Source organism: Cyprinus carpio, chromosome A14 (assembly GCF_018340385.1).
Source record: "Cyprinus carpio isolate SPL01 chromosome A14, ASM1834038v1, whole genome shotgun sequence".
In the NCBI taxonomy this organism is placed as follows: domain Eukaryota; kingdom Metazoa; phylum Chordata; class Actinopteri; order Cypriniformes; family Cyprinidae; genus Cyprinus; species Cyprinus carpio.
In genome coordinates, this window is record NC_056585.1 from 13,109,984 (window position 1) to 13,128,706 (window position 18,723).

General features: G+C 35.0%; 1 protein-coding gene across 2 annotated transcripts; it reads right to left on the reverse strand.

Moving 5' to 3' along the window:
* Positions 1-4,806: 4,806 nt before the first annotated feature.
* On the reverse strand, positions 4,807-16,656 carry LOC109062354 (T-cell leukemia homeobox protein 3-like). 2 transcript variants are annotated; one of them, XM_019079446.2, is made up of 5 exons: positions 15,558-16,653; positions 8,990-9,227; positions 7,075-7,119; positions 6,767-6,947; positions 4,807-6,248 (listed from the first exon to the last, which is right to left on the reverse strand). In XM_019079446.2, exons 1-5 carry the CDS (start codon positions 16,036-16,038, stop codon positions 6,237-6,239), a joined length of 957 nt encoding a protein of 318 aa, XP_018934991.1. In that variant the 5' UTR covers positions 16,039-16,653; the 3' UTR covers positions 4,807-6,236. The 2 variants fall into 2 exon arrangements, with proteins under 2 accessions (XP_018934991.1, XP_018934992.1); XM_019079447.2 differs by lacking the exons at positions 4,807-6,248; positions 7,075-7,119 and having other exon boundaries at positions 6,255-6,947; positions 15,558-16,656.
* Between the last annotated feature and the right edge of the window lie 2,067 nt (positions 16,657-18,723).

Below are 18,723 nucleotides of genomic sequence, written 5' to 3' on the forward strand. Positions count from 1 at the left end.
GTGGGCGGCTATTGTTTGCAATTTTTTTGTGTGCGTGCGCTTTCAGTACTCAATTTATCCACCAGATGACGCCATATAATAACTATTCAGCATACTTGCTCTGTTCATCTTTCCAGCCATTCTCCAAACAGCTTGTCCTGTAGTCTTTTTTCCCCAAAATAAAACTGTAGGTTTTGTTTTAAAGGGATACTCCATCCCAACATGAAAATTTTGTCATTAATCACTTACCCCCATGTCATTCCAAACCCGTAAAAGCTTTGTTCATCTTCAGAACAATTTAAGATATTTTGGATGAAGACCGGGAGGTGACTGTCCCATAGACTGCCAGGTAAATAACACTGTCAAGGTCCAGAATAGTATGAAATGCATCGTCAGAATACTCCATCTGCCATCAGTGGTTCAATCGTAACGTTATGAAGTGGTGACAATACTTTTTGTACACAAAGAAAACAAAGATAAGAACTTTATTCAACAATTCATCTCCTCTGTTGAACCACTGAAATATCTTAAATTTTGTTCTGAAGATGAACAAAGCTTTTACAAGTTTGGAATGAATGAAATGAATCATTTTACAATTTTGGTTTGAGATTCGGTTTAGTGTTTGCTGAATGCTTTATTATGATGATTTAAGGCAATTTGACTTCCCAATCTTTCATCCAAATTTGATCACTTACTCTGTTGCTGAAACAATCCAAATAATTCCCACATCAAGTCTTGTTGTGGTTTCTCGTTGAATATCCTTTTTGATGTAAAATGCAATCCAAATATGATTCCATTGCATTAATGAATACATAAGGTGTCTCAACTACCTCACAGATAGACTACCACTGAAATAAACATTAAGAAATTACACCTGTCTCTGTGACACAACAAAGCTCTGTGAAAGGAAAAGGACAATCTTTTTAGCCAATCAGAAACGCCTGTCAATCATTTTGCGACCAGGGTTTGGTGACATCGGGTTGGCTGGCAGGTCGAGAGGGCGGGGTTTCAGTTGAGATTTACAAAGAGCCTAGTGTTAGAAAATGACTAAAAATCGTTTACAATACAACACATACGTAGCTGACTGAATTTATTAATTTAAATAAATCTAAATGACTGACGTGATGTCTCTGTTAAGTTCTATATTGATATAGTGATGGGGGAAGGCTTTTCGAAAACTTCCAGTTGCTTCAAAAAATACAATACAATAAAATAAATAAAATAATAAAAAAAAACGAATAACTGTATAAAAACCCTATGATAAAAACATGTCAAAATACTACAAAATCATGCTAAAGACATCGGCTGGTTAAAACTGTGTAAAAAAAAAAAAATGTGTTGATTGGCATGTTCTGCAAAATAATTGTGTAAGATTATGTAAAATAAGTGTAATCTATATTAGCAATACATAAAGATAACTTTGTAGCACTTTATTTGAGTACAAGCTTGAACAAAAGCCTATAGAAAATTCTACTAAATTTTTATGAACATAAATTCTAAAATTGATTCCAGGTCAGTTACTATAAGCTCCATTAAATACTTTATTAATAGTAATTTATTAATTAGTAGAACATGCATGGTTTACCAAACAGCTTGTAAACACTAACCTACCAAACAGAATTTTAAGACCTTAATAGAAAATTCTACTCATTTGGTTTTTATGAACACAAATTATAAAGCTGATTTGAGATCAATTACAACTAGACGTTAATTTTTGGTTTCGCAGCAGAATGGCGAAGCTGAAATGACGTCACTCAGTGAGTTTATACGCCCTCCGAAGCATTGATTCGAGACATCAATTGATTCGTGAAGTATTCGAAGCTTCGATCGTTTCCAATGCGCTTGTTGCCTCGTTCACTAAGTTAGGCCATGTCGCTTTTCTACAATTTATTAAACTCTTCAGATGATTTACTTGATTTCCCATTCACAAAAACAAAGCGTTTTGCTTTGTTTAGAGGTGACAGCCATATAAAAGGACGAAGATAATCGCTTCTACCCTTCATGCAGGCTCTTGGTGAAAACAGCCATCTTGAAAGAAAACAGTTCAAAACAGGCAGCACTTTAAAGTGAGTGACCCGTATACACACAAAGACATGCCGGTGTCCTGATTACACCCCCCAAAACACATGCATGTCTGTTGGATCTCAGGGTTTAACACAGTTCTATAGTCTCTGGACCCTGTCAGCACAATTTACACGTAAACAATTATGTCTCATATATCCTTGTAAGGAGGGTGCAAATGTATAAACATGTTTAGTATGTGGTATTTATCAACAGAAAACTGGTTGTAGCTCCTCTGACAAGCCTTTTAATTCAGTATGCCTTTTTAAGAGCAATTGAATGCTGGCTGTTTGTTATTGAAAGTTTGCATGAAACAGTATGAATATGGATGTGCAATAACACAGGAATTTGTCATATTAATTAAATGAATCTGTAGTTTCTGTTGTGGTTGACCAACATTTTTTATTTATTTCTTTAATGATCATTGATGATATCTAGTAAAAAGAGCCTTGTTAGAAAGCACCTGCCTTGCAAATATTGATTTCTCTTTCAAGACTTGTTTGAACTGACAAACACACACATACACACAAATATGTGTCAACATGCCCGTCTTTGTGAGTACCCTTGCAAAAATCGTTGTCCAGGTCTTAAGTGAACGTAAACAGTCGAGAAAGACAGCGCATGTGTATCAGTATCAGTGCACTGGGCCTGTGCATAATGTCTTAAAGTAACAGCAGTCTATGTTAAACAACAAAAGACAAGGAAATCATTCACTTCTCTCTTTTAGTAATGATGATTTCTGTTCTCAAATGTTTTTCCAACTTCTCGCTTTCACAGGAATGTTTTTGCAGACCTGTATCTCTTTCTGGAGGAAAGAACCAGCTATCTGATTTTCACAAAAGCAGATGAGCAGATCAGCCATTTAGATGTATCAGTAAAACTATCAGATGTTTTTGTGTTTTGCTTTACTGTGTTAATGCTTTCGACGGCCAGGCATTTGGTAGAGATTGTTCTACAGATGCTGTGAAAAAGTCGTATTATTCATTAAATTGTATAGTTATTAACATTATATTTTCTTGTTAAAAAGAAATGTTGGGTTTCATATAATTCTTTTGGAAGATTTAAGTGACTAGACACATCACTGCTTCTATATAGAGATAAGGAGTTTCATTAAAAAAAAATATATATATATATTTGCACAATTATCAATCTAAAATGGCCTAATACTGGTTATGTCCACTTGAATCAGCTAATGGAGCTGTCAAAGTTGACATGAGATGTTTAGATTATTGTAAGCATGATGCATGGTTTTCTCTGTTCTTATATGTTGAGCCTAAAGCTTGTTGTTTCTTGAGGACTGTGTTTATCTATCTTATTGTGCTTGTGAAAATTCAGTGCGATGAATCTTTTAACCATCGGACATCCGATGCAATCTGAAGTAGCAGACTTATTGTGAAAAAGTGGAGGCCATAGGTCATATTGGTTTGTAGCGTCTGTGAGATAAACAGGAGCCTGTCTAGGAACACTGAGTGAGATAGGAAGTGTGATACTTTAACCTCTCACTTCTTGCTCATCTTGTGTGGCAACATTTTATTGGATGAGGTGAGGGCCCTCAGGTAGATAGTGCAAAAACAAAAAACATAAAGGCACATCAGCAGGAGAAAGAGAGGCTCAGAGCACCTGTGGCCAAACACAATAGAGAGTTTTTGAAAACAGTGGCCGAAAGGAATTTTAGCAAAATGAGCCGAGCCAAGTCACGTCACAGTGGCAGGATAGACAGGAAGATGAAAGCGGCTGGAAGACTGACAGAGGAAATAAGGGTAGGAGAGGCGTCACCGTAGCAACCGACTCACACTGACAGGATCTTAACCAGGCGAGATGGCATCAAACTTGGCTAAACAAACCTGCGTGTGATGGCTAAAACAGACAGTTGTCAAATTGTTATTTTTCTTATGGTATAGGCTGATAAATTTGACTGCTTATGCAATGCATAATTCAAAATATGGGTAAAACACCTGTAAAAAATAAATGCGGAAAAATGCTCCTTAATTATATAACAGTCACTGGGCTGTATTTTTGTGGATTTTTTTAGTGTATATATTACTTAATATATTATACTTATTTTTTCCAGTGTTTTATTAAAGTGTACTTCATAATTATATACTTTAGCTTCTTGTGCTCACCAAGATATTGTGAAATATTATGCAGTTTTCTATTACTATTAAAATTACTTTTTTGTTTACATTACTCCAGTCTTCACAAGATCATTCTAATATACAAATTTACTGCCTAATAATCATCAGTTATTGTGGGTTCTCAGTTATGAATAATTATTCTTGTCATTATCATCAATGTAAAACAAACAAACAAAAAAACAGTTGTACTGCTTAATATTTTTGTGGAAACTAAAAAAAAAAAAAAAATTTTAATGAATACTAAGTTCAAACAGCATTTATTTGGTATAAAAATCTTTTGAAACATTATAAATGTCTTTACTGTGACTTTGTATAATTTTAATGTGTATTTGCTGAATAAAATTAATTTATAAAAAAAAAAAAAAAAAAAAAAAAAAATCCACCCAAAAACTATATATTACTTACAAGTTAAATTGAGAAGCTATTTCTACTTCATCTGACTTTAGTTAGCAACCTGATTTGCATTCGATCATATTGAGTTATATTTTTGACTTGGATAAAAGTAGTTCATTTGGACGTCACAACACAAAAATATTTTTTTAGATTACCTGAAACAAATAATATTTTATTAAGAATCTATTAAAAAAATAAATAAAAAATTATTTGAATGTCTTCAGTAATTTCAGAAACAGTTTGCAAGATTTTAATATCTTTAATTTGCTTGCCAAGAGCAAAATTGGAAAATTATTATTTGTAATGAATTTTAAAATGGGCCAATCACACACATTCAGCAGAATTATTGTTCCCATTGAAAAATGCATGTTTTCCAGCTGTGTTCCCAGTCTGTGGTTTGTTCAACTACTGATTCCTTTCTGTAAGCCACAGGCTGTAGAGCGCTGTAATCAGTTTAGCGCTTTAGCATTTCCTGGGAGATGCAGTCATGTGTAGAATAGAATGTAAAGGCTCATTTACTGCGAATAAAACTGCTATGATTCCACGTCCCCTCCCTGTGTTACGTGGCTATCACTCTGCTGTGGTAACCAATGAGGAAACTGCTGTTTTGACTGCTGTCTTGGCTCACAGAGATCCCATCAGTTGTTTACGCCCCTACGGTGTCTGGGTGGACATGGGTGATGAATGCCTTCAAAATCCTTGTCAAGGACTCTGTTTTTTGTATACAAACTGAACTCACAGGTTCTCACCAGCAGGTTTTTACAAGTTGACAATGAATGATGATATGGGCTAAATATAGGTAGTAAAATGTAAAGTGGCATGTTTTTATCTCTGTTAAAATAAGCCATTTGTTGTTTGATTTCCTCAACCAAAAAAAAAAAAAAATGGTGGTGACACTACAAAAACATTGTTCTGTTTACCATCCCAATCAGCCCAATATGGCCACACTGGCTCAACCAAGTGCATGAGTTTACACTCCTAAAAATAAAGGTTCCATTCCAACAGGGCGTTTACAAAGTAATGCCAAAGAAGAACCATTTTTGGTTCCCCAAAGAACCTTTCAGTGAACAATCCTTAAAGCAAACAATCTAAAGAACCGTTTTCCACTATAGAGAACCCATTTGTGTAATGGAAAGATTCCATGTATGTTAAAGGTTCCTCATGGAACCATCAATGCCAATAAAGAACCTTTATTTTTGAGAGTGTAGGATTTTTCTATCATTATTTCTGCTATTTTATCTTAGTTGTGCAAAAATGGCACATTTCGCCTTTAATATTATTCTAAATTAATTTTACAAAGGATGAAACAAGTTTTAGAAGTCACAATTCCTTTTAATATAAAACACCTTTAAACGTCACGTCATGAAGAATCCAGAGAAAGCGCCTTCGTAATTGCTTCCAAAGTGCGTTTTAGGACTCCAGCTTGACAGAACTAACAGTTTTTAGTTCATCTCTTCATACAGGAAATGTAGAGAACATGCATCACAAACACATCTTACAAAGTCCAAAAAAAAAAAAGAACACAAAAAGAACAAGAATGAACGAGTCTGGGGTTGAGTCAGTCTCCTTGATGCCAAATGGCACGTAGACGAACAGCAGTCTTGATGGGTGAAATTCATCATACAGCTTTGCAGTTTTGGGTTGGAAAGGACAAAGCCCCTCCCTCTCTTAGATGGGTAGCTGAAGAAAGAGGAACGAGAATGTAGTGTAAGGGACGAGCAAATGACCAGTCAGGTTTAGGTGGCAATGAAAATGTGAACTTGGTGTGCTTGTGTTTGTTGTGATTCCACTTTAAATGGGAATACATTAGGGTTTTTGTTCCATGCCAAGACTTAAATATGCATGTTTCTGAAAAAGACAAACAAATACACAAAAATACAGTTCGGTTTAATCTAGTGGTTTTTATCACAGGCTCAAAGCTGATCCTGTTAAAAAATTATCAAAATTTAATAGAATCTTGCCATATATGAGTGGAAAAGATTTTTTTGCACAGCTAGATCTCTTCTACCATCTCACCAAAAAAAAAAAAAATATGTATGGCTTCGTACAGATGCTTGTGAAGTGAGTCCAAGCAAGAATGTCAGAGATCCGCCTAAATTAACTTCTAATTGGCGTCCTATAAAATCCTTTCTCAATTAACTAGCACACATGAGAGTTGTGGGTCAGACCACAGATGCGACTGAGGTGACGGACGTCACCTTGTTTTCTTCTGCCCAAGGCTGTAAGTTCTGCAGGGCGTAAAGCGAGGAGTTGTGTAGGCAGAGAGGGTCTTGTTGGAGCGGCTGACTCAGGGTCTTCTGAAAGGCCTCCTGTTGTAGCTGCAGCATCAGACGGTTGGCTTGCTGTCGCTCAGCCTCTCTCTCCTCAGCGGTCTGCCTCCTGTCATCAGAGACGCATGATTGAAGTCAACATGATGTGCAGGGACAGAGACCGTTTTCAAATACAAAAGCAGATTATGTCAACTAACATGTTTATCTGGTGCAGGTCCTAGGCTGGTTTTAATTACCTTGAGAGATCTGAGCTTTCCGCGTACACAAAAGAGATGCCATGCCTTTGTGAAAAATAACAATGTTATGACTAAAGTCATTTTGAATGAAACACATGAATGTTAATGGTTCTGTACATTTAATAATGCCTTGAATGTACACATGAGGAGCCTATTGGAGCTGTCAGCGTAAAGATGTGAGTAGTATTATATAACAGTACATGACAAAACAATGATTAGATGCTATTTTATTGGTCCGGGGATCCAATATGTACATTGATAGATCAAAAATGATTAATCTTTCTACCAACTGCATTAACTTAAAGGGATAGTTCATTCAAAATTTGTAATTTTACCATCATTAACTTCATGGCATGTGTCATTGTGATTTTCATTATATGAAAAAAAAAAAAAAAAAAAAAAACTATGAAAACAAAGTCATATGGTTTGGAATGACATGAGGGTGAATAAATTGACAGAATTGTAATTTTTGGGTGAACTGTGACCAAAAGTTTATTTAATTTGAATGAAGAAAAGAAAAATAATAATAATTTTAAATGTTGAAAGGCACATGCAGGATGCATGATTTTGAAACCCAGAGGGAGCAACAACAAACAAGCAAATTAAAATAGTTTTTTTCAGGCAACGTGAATTAATTGCTTTTGTTCTATTTTATTGTTTTAATTTTATTGCACCAACAAAAGTATTTTAAGGTTAAAAATAGCAAATTTTTTCCTTTTTTTTTTTTTTTTTGAGATTAGGGTAATTTAAATCCAAATATATACTGAGGTTTTTTCCTGACATAAATTACATAATTACCATTTACTTATAATGCCTTATGTGTTTTTTTTTTTATTATTAAATTTTTCATTCTTAAAAAAATTATAAATGGTGTGATCACTAGCAGCATGGAAAAAGTGAGCAGAAAACAGAAACTAGAAACAAATGCGTGCTGCATTTCACTCCAGGTTTTGCAGTTTTGTTGTGATATTCAACTAGTCTAGAGACACTTTGAGAATGAAGGATCTATTCGTGTGTCAATCATATGGGTAACAAGCCTGTGATCAAATGAGCTAAGTGCAATCACATTACAGTGATGCATTTAGCTGTGACGTGTGCTGGACGCCGGGCGGCAGGTATGGAGCAACGATTTAGGCCCTCATGGTGGACAGATTTTGTCATGGAAGATGAAGTTATTAGGCTGTATGATTCCATGCATTCACGACATGTGAAGTCATTTTGAAATAAATTGATCTCTGTGTTGCTACTGGTATTCAGGTTTGGTTGGTATCCAGTTGTGAGGTAAGATTTACCAGAATTTCTAAAAGCAAGTGACCACACTAGTGAATGTTTCCCAGCAGCTTTCAGCAGATACAGATAATTGCTGAATTAAGTTGAGCCCCATGAATATTGATAAGTAGGCATACTGAAGCAGTCATCATGGCCTTTCATTTGTTAAAGGCCGTGACTCAGCTTCATTATAAATAAATCACCTTCAGCCAGCTCTCTCCTCTGCCTATAGCAGCCTGTTGGTAAAACCAAAGGTAAGTAAGCCAGCTCTTAATTAGATTGGGCTCTTATTTGCTCCAAAAAAGCCAACAGCAAAAGGTTGAGTAGATTATGGGGAAAGGATGGACATGCTCTCAATTATTCAGAATTGTAGCTTTAGTACTGCATGGACAGCAAGTTTCCACAGAGCCTTTTAAGAGCTTGAACGTTTCTGCTTGGTCAAGGCAATTGGTGTCCAATGTAAAATAAATAAACAAATAAAAAAGCAAACCTCTGCAAATTTACAATAGTATTTTTTCCACTAGGCCCCAAATGCCCTCTTCACTTAAGCTCAGTTCTGACTAAATCAGTTGCTATTGGGATTTATATCTAATCAGGTTTTGCCAACAAAAAAGAAAAGATTTAAAAGCCTTAGATTAACACTCACCTCCATTTTGTTCTTCTGTTTTGAAACCAGGTTTTGACCTGAGCGTCTGTCATCTTCAAGGCCTTGGCGAGAGTTGCGCGCTCCGCGGACGCCAGATACTTCTGCCGGTGGAAGCGTTTCTCCAGCTCACAGATCTGCACACGGCTGAACGACGTGCGGGGCTTTTTCCGTTTCGGTGGAGTTCGGTTCTGGTACGGATGACCGATCCGTCGTGTCACGGAGAATGGTGAAAGAGCAGCTGAAAAGTAAGATTTAGGCGTGAGTATAGGTGAAAATATTTGCATTCAATAACACTGAAAAGAATAATACTCACAAAACAACATCATTTGGAAGGTCTTGCAGTGTATTTTTTGAAATCTTAATGGCATCAGGCAGCCTAGACTATACCGTCATAACAGTGGAAGTAAATTCATGGTCAGTAGGGCAGAAACAAACAAACGCCAGAAGGGTCATTCCTGATGTGGTGGTCTTTCTGAGCCTATTCTGAAATATGTATTTAATTAGATTGATAGATAAAACAAATATCAAAATAAATAATATTGATGACGCGTTTTGACGTGCACTTAGAACCTTAAATAGGCTACATTTTAAACAGTGCACTGACATTTCAAGTGATTTATATTTGTGATCAGTTTTCCTGAACGGAGCATAGCATTTGCTTAATGTACCGTTGCTATAGTTACCTCAGTTGAACGCAACTTTTGTTCTTGAGCGTCTTTTTAAGTGTAAAATGGGGGTCATGATGTCCATCACCTTAAACTTCAGCACATACACGGACAAATTGTATTTCAGGTTTATATCACACAAAGTGCTGGCAGCAGTGCACTCAGGCTCATTTCTCATTCAGTCCTTCTGTATTGTTTATCCATTATTCATGGTTTTACAACAGGGGTCTTGATTGTTGCATTCAGAATTCTTTGTATGCATTATTTTAGCTTCTTTCACCTTTCCCTTCCTTCATGTTTTTTCCACTAATAATGTTAGTAGAAGCAGCTGTGAATAAGTGATGTGAACAGTTTGGTACCTTTCCTAGATGCAAGCCCAATTTGACACTATGCCACTATATCACTTTATAAAAGTGTGTGTGTGTGTGTGTGTGTGTGTGTGTGTGTGTGTGTATATATATATATATATATATATATGAATGCAAACTTTAAACAGCATCTGAATAATGATGCTACATTAGCAGTGTGTGGCAAACTATACTCACCATTTGGTGAATATAAATAAGGATTTATACATTCAAGATTAAGAGGAGCAAATGTAATATAAGAATCACACATCGGAAAAACTCATATGTGTCAACCGCTAATATGCATTGAGCCCCTTACATATGCAAGTTACATCCTAAATATTAATTTTATAATATTAATATATTATAATATTAAATATTAAAATATTAATGTTCATATTTATTAATAACATATGATTTGTGTGTAATATGTTTTGCTAAACTATAAATGTAAAAAAAAAAAAATACATTTAAATGTTTTAAATAATTTTGGTCTCCACTGCACCATAGGAAAAAAATATGTTTGGTTGATTCAGCAGAGGCCAACATTAATATCGAACAAATGAAGAAAATGTTTAATCGACATGTTAATATTGAACATCTGAAGAGTGTATCTGTGTAGTGTTGTGTATTAAATGTATAATTTTGTGCAAAAAAAATAAATAAATAATAAAAAACAGAGATTATCAAAATATTACATTGCATCATTTATATAGACAAAATAACTTAAATAGTTTGGTCATCATAAAATGAGAAAATAAAATTAAGGAATTGGACCAGAATATCGAAATAACCCAACACTTCCCTGTGCAAAAACCTGTTTTTAGCTGAGTAAACCAAGAGAGTGACCTTCAGCCAAGGTGTTTTATTATTCTGAACTTGGGTCTAGCCAGGTTGGCTGGCCATGTGTGAAGACTGAAAGGCAGTTTTCTGTTTGGCAGGTTGGAGTTCAGATAATACCATGTTAGAGATCTGTAAATGTCTGATCTTGGCTACTCAACTACATTCATTCACGTTCTTGTGTAATTTAAGATTCTCCGTGGCTCTCAGAAGAACTTCTCAACAGTTCACACTAGTCACGCTAGGATTCCTCAAGGTCTGACATGAGGTCAGTCTGACATTGAATCTGTTTTGGTCACCCTCAGAGATGCAAATTTTATCGGTTTAATAAAAAATAAAAACAAATAATAATAAAGGTGTCATGATTTTATTTATTTAGATATGTTTAGATCGTTAGTTTATTTGTCATATTTTATTAGACAAGTGGTAAAAAGGCTTCTGGTTGGATTGAGCGCATAGACTCTTCATTCCTTTGCGTAATTAGATTTGATTGCTTTTAATTAAAGCTCTGATCTTGAGTGACAGGCGGCACGTGTCATCATCAATTAAGCACACGGGTAATGAATCTAGAACGTTTGACATCAAAATTATACAGCTAAATTAGTTCACTTATTCTTATAATTATATATATAAGATGATACACTCGCTCGGGATATTTGTTTTCGATGTTCACAGCTTTTACAGTGTTTTTTTTTTTTTTTTTTTTTTTTTTCTCCTTTCCCCTTCTTCTATATGTCAGATGTGTCGATTGGAGAACAAAACTAATAACAGATTTCCCAGAAACACTCCTCCGCAGATACATATGTGGGTCAAATGGAAACAAAAACAATCCCCGTATTCAGTCTCGACAGCAGAGGGAATTCTAAATGATAAGTCTGTGTAATAAAATTTATGGTGAGCACATCAAAAAATCAAAGCTTGCCTTAGAGAATATGCGACCAGTAATAAAATCAGTTATACGTGATATCACCTTCATGCGACAGCGCCTGCCTTTCCCATTGCGCATATTACCTTTGTTGAAATCTAATAAATATACATGTAATGGTTTTAAAGCGCGATATTGAAATATAACATGGGCATTTGTCGCTATTTACGCGCAGTGAGGCAAAACAGAATGTGCCTTTAAATTTTCCCTCATGCTGGGAATTGAAATATCGAATAGAATAAAATAATTGTCAGGAAATGCCATAAACCGTCCGCTTGAGAGCCTCGTCGTCCCTTCAGACACTGTCACCATGGCTACACGGCCTCGTCTCAGTTTCATAATCATTTGTATTTATGGGTGGGAAAGATCATTATTGTCATTTCAGATAGAGGGGCATCCACATGCAATTTCATTTTCCAATTTCTCCAAGGCCAGTGATATCAGATTACGACCATCACCTGCCCCTTGTTGTGATGCAGCTGGACCCAATAGTCCTCACCAGCAGCGGTAATACAAATAAATTTACCTACTGATGAATATACTGTTATGTGAATCTTTTCAGAGCACGCGCGGAAACAAATACAGAGCGTTTGAATTAAGAAACTTGAGTTTTTCTCGTGTCAGTGAAGATTTTGGTATTGTGTGTATTTGAAAATGGTCAGAGCGTGTATTTTATTTCCACAGTTATATATAGCTCGTTGCACGTCGCAGTTGTCACCAGTGCTGTTAACGGGAACAGAAAAGCCGTGCGTAAAGGCCGTTACCATCACTAGAGCACCTGTATGTATTGAGTGGAGAGCTACTGATCTGTTTATGCATTTCTGGATTTTTATAAACTTGCAAACTGCCAAGGAGTCAATTAACAAAAAAACATGTGGTATAGCCTTTCATCGCCTCCCAAACCGACATGATATGTCCGGCCTGCAGTGCATATCGAGTCTCAGGCCTGTCCGTGCACCTATACGCGCCGTGACACTTGTGCTGAAATGCAGACATGCAATTCAAGCTGACGGAGAAAATAGTTGGAAAAAGAGAAACCTATTTCAGACAGTCATCGTGACTTGTGCATTATGACTAATAAGTGGCTCTGGTTTATTTGGATTACGCTGGGAGAAAGGCACCAAATCAATCGCAATGAAATTGAAAATGAAATCGCCATTAGATGTTTTTTATGCAAATGCAGGTTTTTATATATATATATATATATATATATATATATATATATATATATATATATATATATATATATATATATATTAGGGCTGTCAAATGATTAATCACGATTAATCACATCCAAAATAAAAGTTTTGTTTACATAATATATGTGTGTATACTGTGTATATTTATTATGTATATATATAATACACACACATGCATGTATATATTTAAGAAGAATATGTTATGTTTATATATTAAACATATTTATATATAATGTAAAAAATAAGAATCTAAATATATAAACGTATATACATGTAAATATTTTCTAAATATATAATTTATGTGTGTGTGTTTATATATACATAATAAATATACACTGTACACAGACATACATTATGTAAACACAAACTTTTATTTTAGATGTGATTAATCGTGATTAATCATTTGACAGCCCTAATATATATATATATATATATATATATATATATATATATATATATATATATATATATATATATATATATATATATATGCTTATAGATCTATGTATATGTTTATTATTTTTTTATATTTTGTTATGTTTATATATACTTAAATGTAAAGTGTTAAACATCAATATTTCATTTCTGAAATATGTCCAGCGCAATTCAAAGGCACGGAAGAGATAAAATATAATAAACGAGTGGCCCAAAGTGACTATGAGTAAAATTGATAAGCATTTTTACAAAAGAGATTTTGCAGTTGACATATCATTCGCTCATTTGAATAATTAATGAGAATAGAGCGGAATTCTGAATATTTAATGCGCAGAAATCTATATTCTTCTTAATTTTCATCTCACTATGAGTGACGTCATTTGAAGACGCGAACTGACCAAATGGAAAACGGAGGAGGATGGTACGGACAGACGAAACACAAATAACGTGATGCAGATATTTTCGTATTATTTCTATATATCTTTATTTATTGAAATATACATTAAAAATATATTAAAACGTGTATATTGGACAATTAATATAATAACAAATATATAATTGTTTCATTTTCTGTAATCATGCAGGCCAGGCTATTTTTCCAGAAACACGATGTTGTTGTTATTTGTGTGTGTATGTGTGTTTTTTGTCCCAAAATCCAAAAATCGTCCTCTGTTGGATCTCTATTGGTATTACGTTTGCGTAGATTAAAACGATTTGTCAACATGCCATTACGCATCACTGCTGGCTGTGGCAACATTTAGCTTCCTGCAACCACTGTATCATGATTCATTTGTCTTAAAGGTCCAGAGAGACAGTAGCTCAAGAATATAGACGTGACTTGTGTGTCATAAAAGCATTCCACACGAAATTGTGATTTTGAAAGCCACTTTGTTTTTATGAGCAATAAACAAGTATAATATCCACGGGCCGAGATCATGATGTTGGTTCTACTGTGCGCCTGAGTTCAATCCAACATCGTCGTCTCTCTCAAATAAAAATTAATTATTATGCTGGTTTAAAAGATTCTCTAGTGTTACTCCTCAATTTTCAGATGTGTCGAGGGGTAAAGCCAGTGGAGTCTTTAAAGGATTTCCGATATTAATTCAAGCACTGTGCAGAGATGTTAGATATCAGAAGGTTTTTTTTTTTTTTTTTTTTTTTCTTACAGAGAAAAGGGAATATATATATATATATATATATATATATATATATATATATATATATATATATATATATATATATATATATATATATATATATATATATATATAAACACCTCATATTTGCAATAAAATGAAATAAACAAAACAAACAAACAAAAATATTTTAAGAGTAAAATCCATTTGGCTCTAAAAACAAAAGGTATAAAATAATCTTAAAAATTATATATGCCTATTAAATATATTTCTATATATACAGAGTTATTATATTCCATTTTATATTACTATATTTAAACGTGAATATTAAATTTTAGTAGTAAAATTAATAGCTTTCTTGTATTTCTTATTTGTAAGGTTGTTTTTTTATTTTTTTTTTTATAAAAGCTAAATAAATAAATGTAAATGTAAAAGATCGCAGTAAATTAAAATGCTATTTAAGAAACGGCACAGAGTCGAAAATATTTCAGTAGAAATGGGGGCCTGAAAAATTAGACTTACTTTTCTATTTTAAAAATAACAGTACAAGTTTTACATGTAGGCTAAGTAATATCAATACAAAAATACCGTAGCAGTTTTTATTGTTGTTTAATTTTATTATTTTATTATTTATTAATTTTTGTAAGTTTGTTTGGCGAAATTCATTATGAAATGTATTCTTCTGTTAATTAAACTGCTGCTGTTTTTACATTGTCTGCATTTTTATGTAGTTATCGTCTTTATATAAAATCGCTGTGAAATCTGCTGCAATTTACGTTTAATCAGCGATTTTTAAAGAATCTCTTTATCTATAAAAAATAATAATAATAATAATAAAAAACCTTCCAAGCTAATGAGATAATTTTCTCATTGTTAGCAGACAACATTGACCTTAAAAGTCAGCAACAAATGAATCGTCCGTCTTCGTTGATGTTGGTCATAGTTATACCCTTTTTTTCTAACATAAGCAAACCGGGGCAGCCTTACTTTTGGCAGTGCTGTAAATATTTTCAAGTCTTACCGGTCAGTCGATCTTTCGCAAATCTTCTGCTGCTCTCCATCCAGGGGAACGTGAAGCTGGCGGGGCTGCCCATGCTGGGTACCGTGTGCACGGTGGGTATCCCCGCCGCGATGCCCGGTGGATGGGCAGAAGTCGGCGGGTGAGGCGCGGATGGCATGGGTCTGTGGGCCGGGACGCGGATGACACCACCTGCGTTCCCTGAGTTCACATTAAGGTTCATATTCATGCTCACATTCATGTTCATGTTTACGTTGTAGGAACCTGCCAGTCCCGCCGCCATCGAACAGGCCGGATTGTACACGCTGTTGTAGCCGTTGGCATAGACGTTCGGCGCGAGCGCGTAGTCCGGGTCGCCGGTTCGGCTCGGCAGCATGCAACTACTCGGCTGGTCGGAGCCATTGAGAATCTGATCTATTCCAAAGCTGATGGGTTCGTGCTGCTGGTGGGTCTGGTTCACTTCTTCGATCCCCGTGTGCTCCATCGTCGCGGTTCTTTCGGTTACGCACAGCTTGGAAGGTTTCGATGTTTAATTCCTAAAACTTCAACGCAACACGAGTTATTCCCAAAGGAACAGAATAGATTTTTTTAAAAACAAATATTTTTCCTTGAATTGCTCAGAGCCCATGCAATTTTACATCGGTGCCATTTAATGTACGGAAATAGTGAAGAACAGAAATCACATTGACTCCTTCACGATTAATTCAGCATTATCCAACACTTTCTTGCTCTTTTTCAGTTCCATGATGATGCCTAAAAAAGCAGCTCAACGGTAGAAAGGGCTCCGCGCTCACTGTTAAATCCCGAAGTGATGAGTTGCCAAGTTGTAGCAAACAAAACTGACGCGCTTCTGGAGTGGTGCTGTACCTCAGAAAGGCGCATGGCCCAGACTTGAGCTCATCACTGTTATCTAAAGTGAAGTGTTAACTGTCCGATACGTGCATATTAATTGTCGTGAGCTGAAAATGTCCTGTTCACGCTCCTCTTGAAATGATTTCGAGCAGGTGAGACAAACCCCTTCTGCCCAAACTATGTCACGCGCCTCTCCATTGGCTCTTGCGCACTTCTGTAGAGACAATGCACCGCGCCCGCACCCCTCTCTTAAAGAACCCGCTTCTGTTTTTCACCAGGGCTGTTGTGTTGTAGCTCACGGTGAAATATAAAATGTTTCATGTTCCTAGAAAACAGAGCAATGTAATGAAACTATTAAAACATGTTGACATAATTAATTTGTAATAATCTTTTATTATTGTTTTTGTTGTTGTTGTTTGTTTGTTTGTTTGTTTGTTTGTTTTGTTTTTGTTTTCTTTTGAAGAATAAGCAGTGAAGCTTTTTTCGTGTTTTAAAAATATATATTTGGAGAAGAAATATAAAATTTGTATGCCAAATCAAAATCACTGTGGTGTAAACAACTTGCAGGAAGCCATTTTGTTGTCATGTGACAAGAAAAACAAATGTTATGACTGTGAGTCAAGGTCAATTTTATCACATGCAATATCACATTTTGACCTTTTTATGAAAAGTCGTTGTGACTAAAAAAACGTTTTGATAATCATTATTTTTATTTAATATTTATATTTTGTATTATTAAAAAGGTATTAATTTTATACAGTTTATTAAATGTACGTTTTATTTTATTATGTTTATAGGCTACTTTTGTACTCAATTAATTTTACAGCATTTTTTTGTATTTTTATTTATTTACTTATTTTTTTGTCATTACATCCACACTTTTATTGAATATGTTATGGGGACAACTGACCTTGCAATTCACTTTCTTATATTCACCTTCGAAAGGAGGTGAATTGTCAAGTTAAAATACACTGAATTTGAGCGGAATGCTATTGGCATTGGGTTGTAATAATAATTATAACAATAAAAAGCAGGCTTCATTTCTTTAATGTTGTGAAAGCTAACACATCAAAATGACTTGTAATCCAGAGGGTTGATGCTGTTAATTATCCCATGAAATAAAGGCCAAAATGTTTACATCAATTCAGAAAAAAGCTCTTCAGGTTTTGTCAGGGGTACAGAAACATGCAGCTTTACACATGGCAATGCGTTTGCTTAATCAAATGAAACTGAATTTCATTGAAGTGCACTAGCCTTTGGGTGCGTAAAATAAAGGGTGAAGCCAGAGAAGCATCAGTTGCCTTCAGTGATGCAGAAGCAGATCACAGTGTGATTGGCGCAAATAATTTAACCTTTTTTCGCCCGAAGCTACAGTGGAAGATTCTCCGCTTTCAATTCAATAAAAATGAAAAATGGCTAATAATAAAACCTGAAAGGAAGGAAAACGAATTTAATATATCATCGTTTTATTACGTACTTATTTCAGCTTTCGCACGAATAAAAATATTTCTCCGCAGCACAAAGTGGCTAGAGGGAAGCATAAAAATCAATTTTCGGAATACAAAGCTGTATCAATAATAAGCGCTCTTGTGTGTGTCTCAATAGCAGAAAAACATGTTGTTGGTTCTCAGTGATATCGAATAAAGCAAGCCGGAGTCGTGGCTTTTTAACTGCACGAGGTCGTGTTGTGCAAGGCCTAGGCCTATCAAAATGTGGGTGATTTTCTCCAACATGAAAAAATATGATCATATAGGCTTGCATTGTGTTTCTTATCCTGGACTGAAGATGTTTTTCAGAAATTATGATTGGATTTCTTTGCTTTGGCAGAGTGATGATGGTGCTCAGACGTGCAGCTTTAGAGCATCACGGTTTTAAAGGCGCATCTGAGGTCATAATGATCAGACACGACTGAGTCTGTCTTCATCACGAGGCAGTTAAGGAATTAAGAACGAACTCAATCATAATTAACAGTCAAGATTAACTATTATTCCCAGGTTTCATTTCCATGATTTCGCCCTTATGCCATTTTGTGTTCTAGGCTATGCACACATATGCAATTGTGGATCTAATTTCTTGCACATTCATATTCCTCTAGCAGTTATTTTCCCTAAGATTGCTTTATTTTAACCGCAGTTATTATCGGACTAAATGAACTGTGCTGAAAATATTTTAATTGCGTTTCTCTCTTGCTGTTATTGAGTTGAATTAAATTCCAGAAGCAAACGGTACCCCGCGTTCTCGAGTTGTTTTCGTCAGCAGTGAATGTTAAATAAAATTACATTTTCGCACGGAGGCAACATATTATCTAATGGTTACT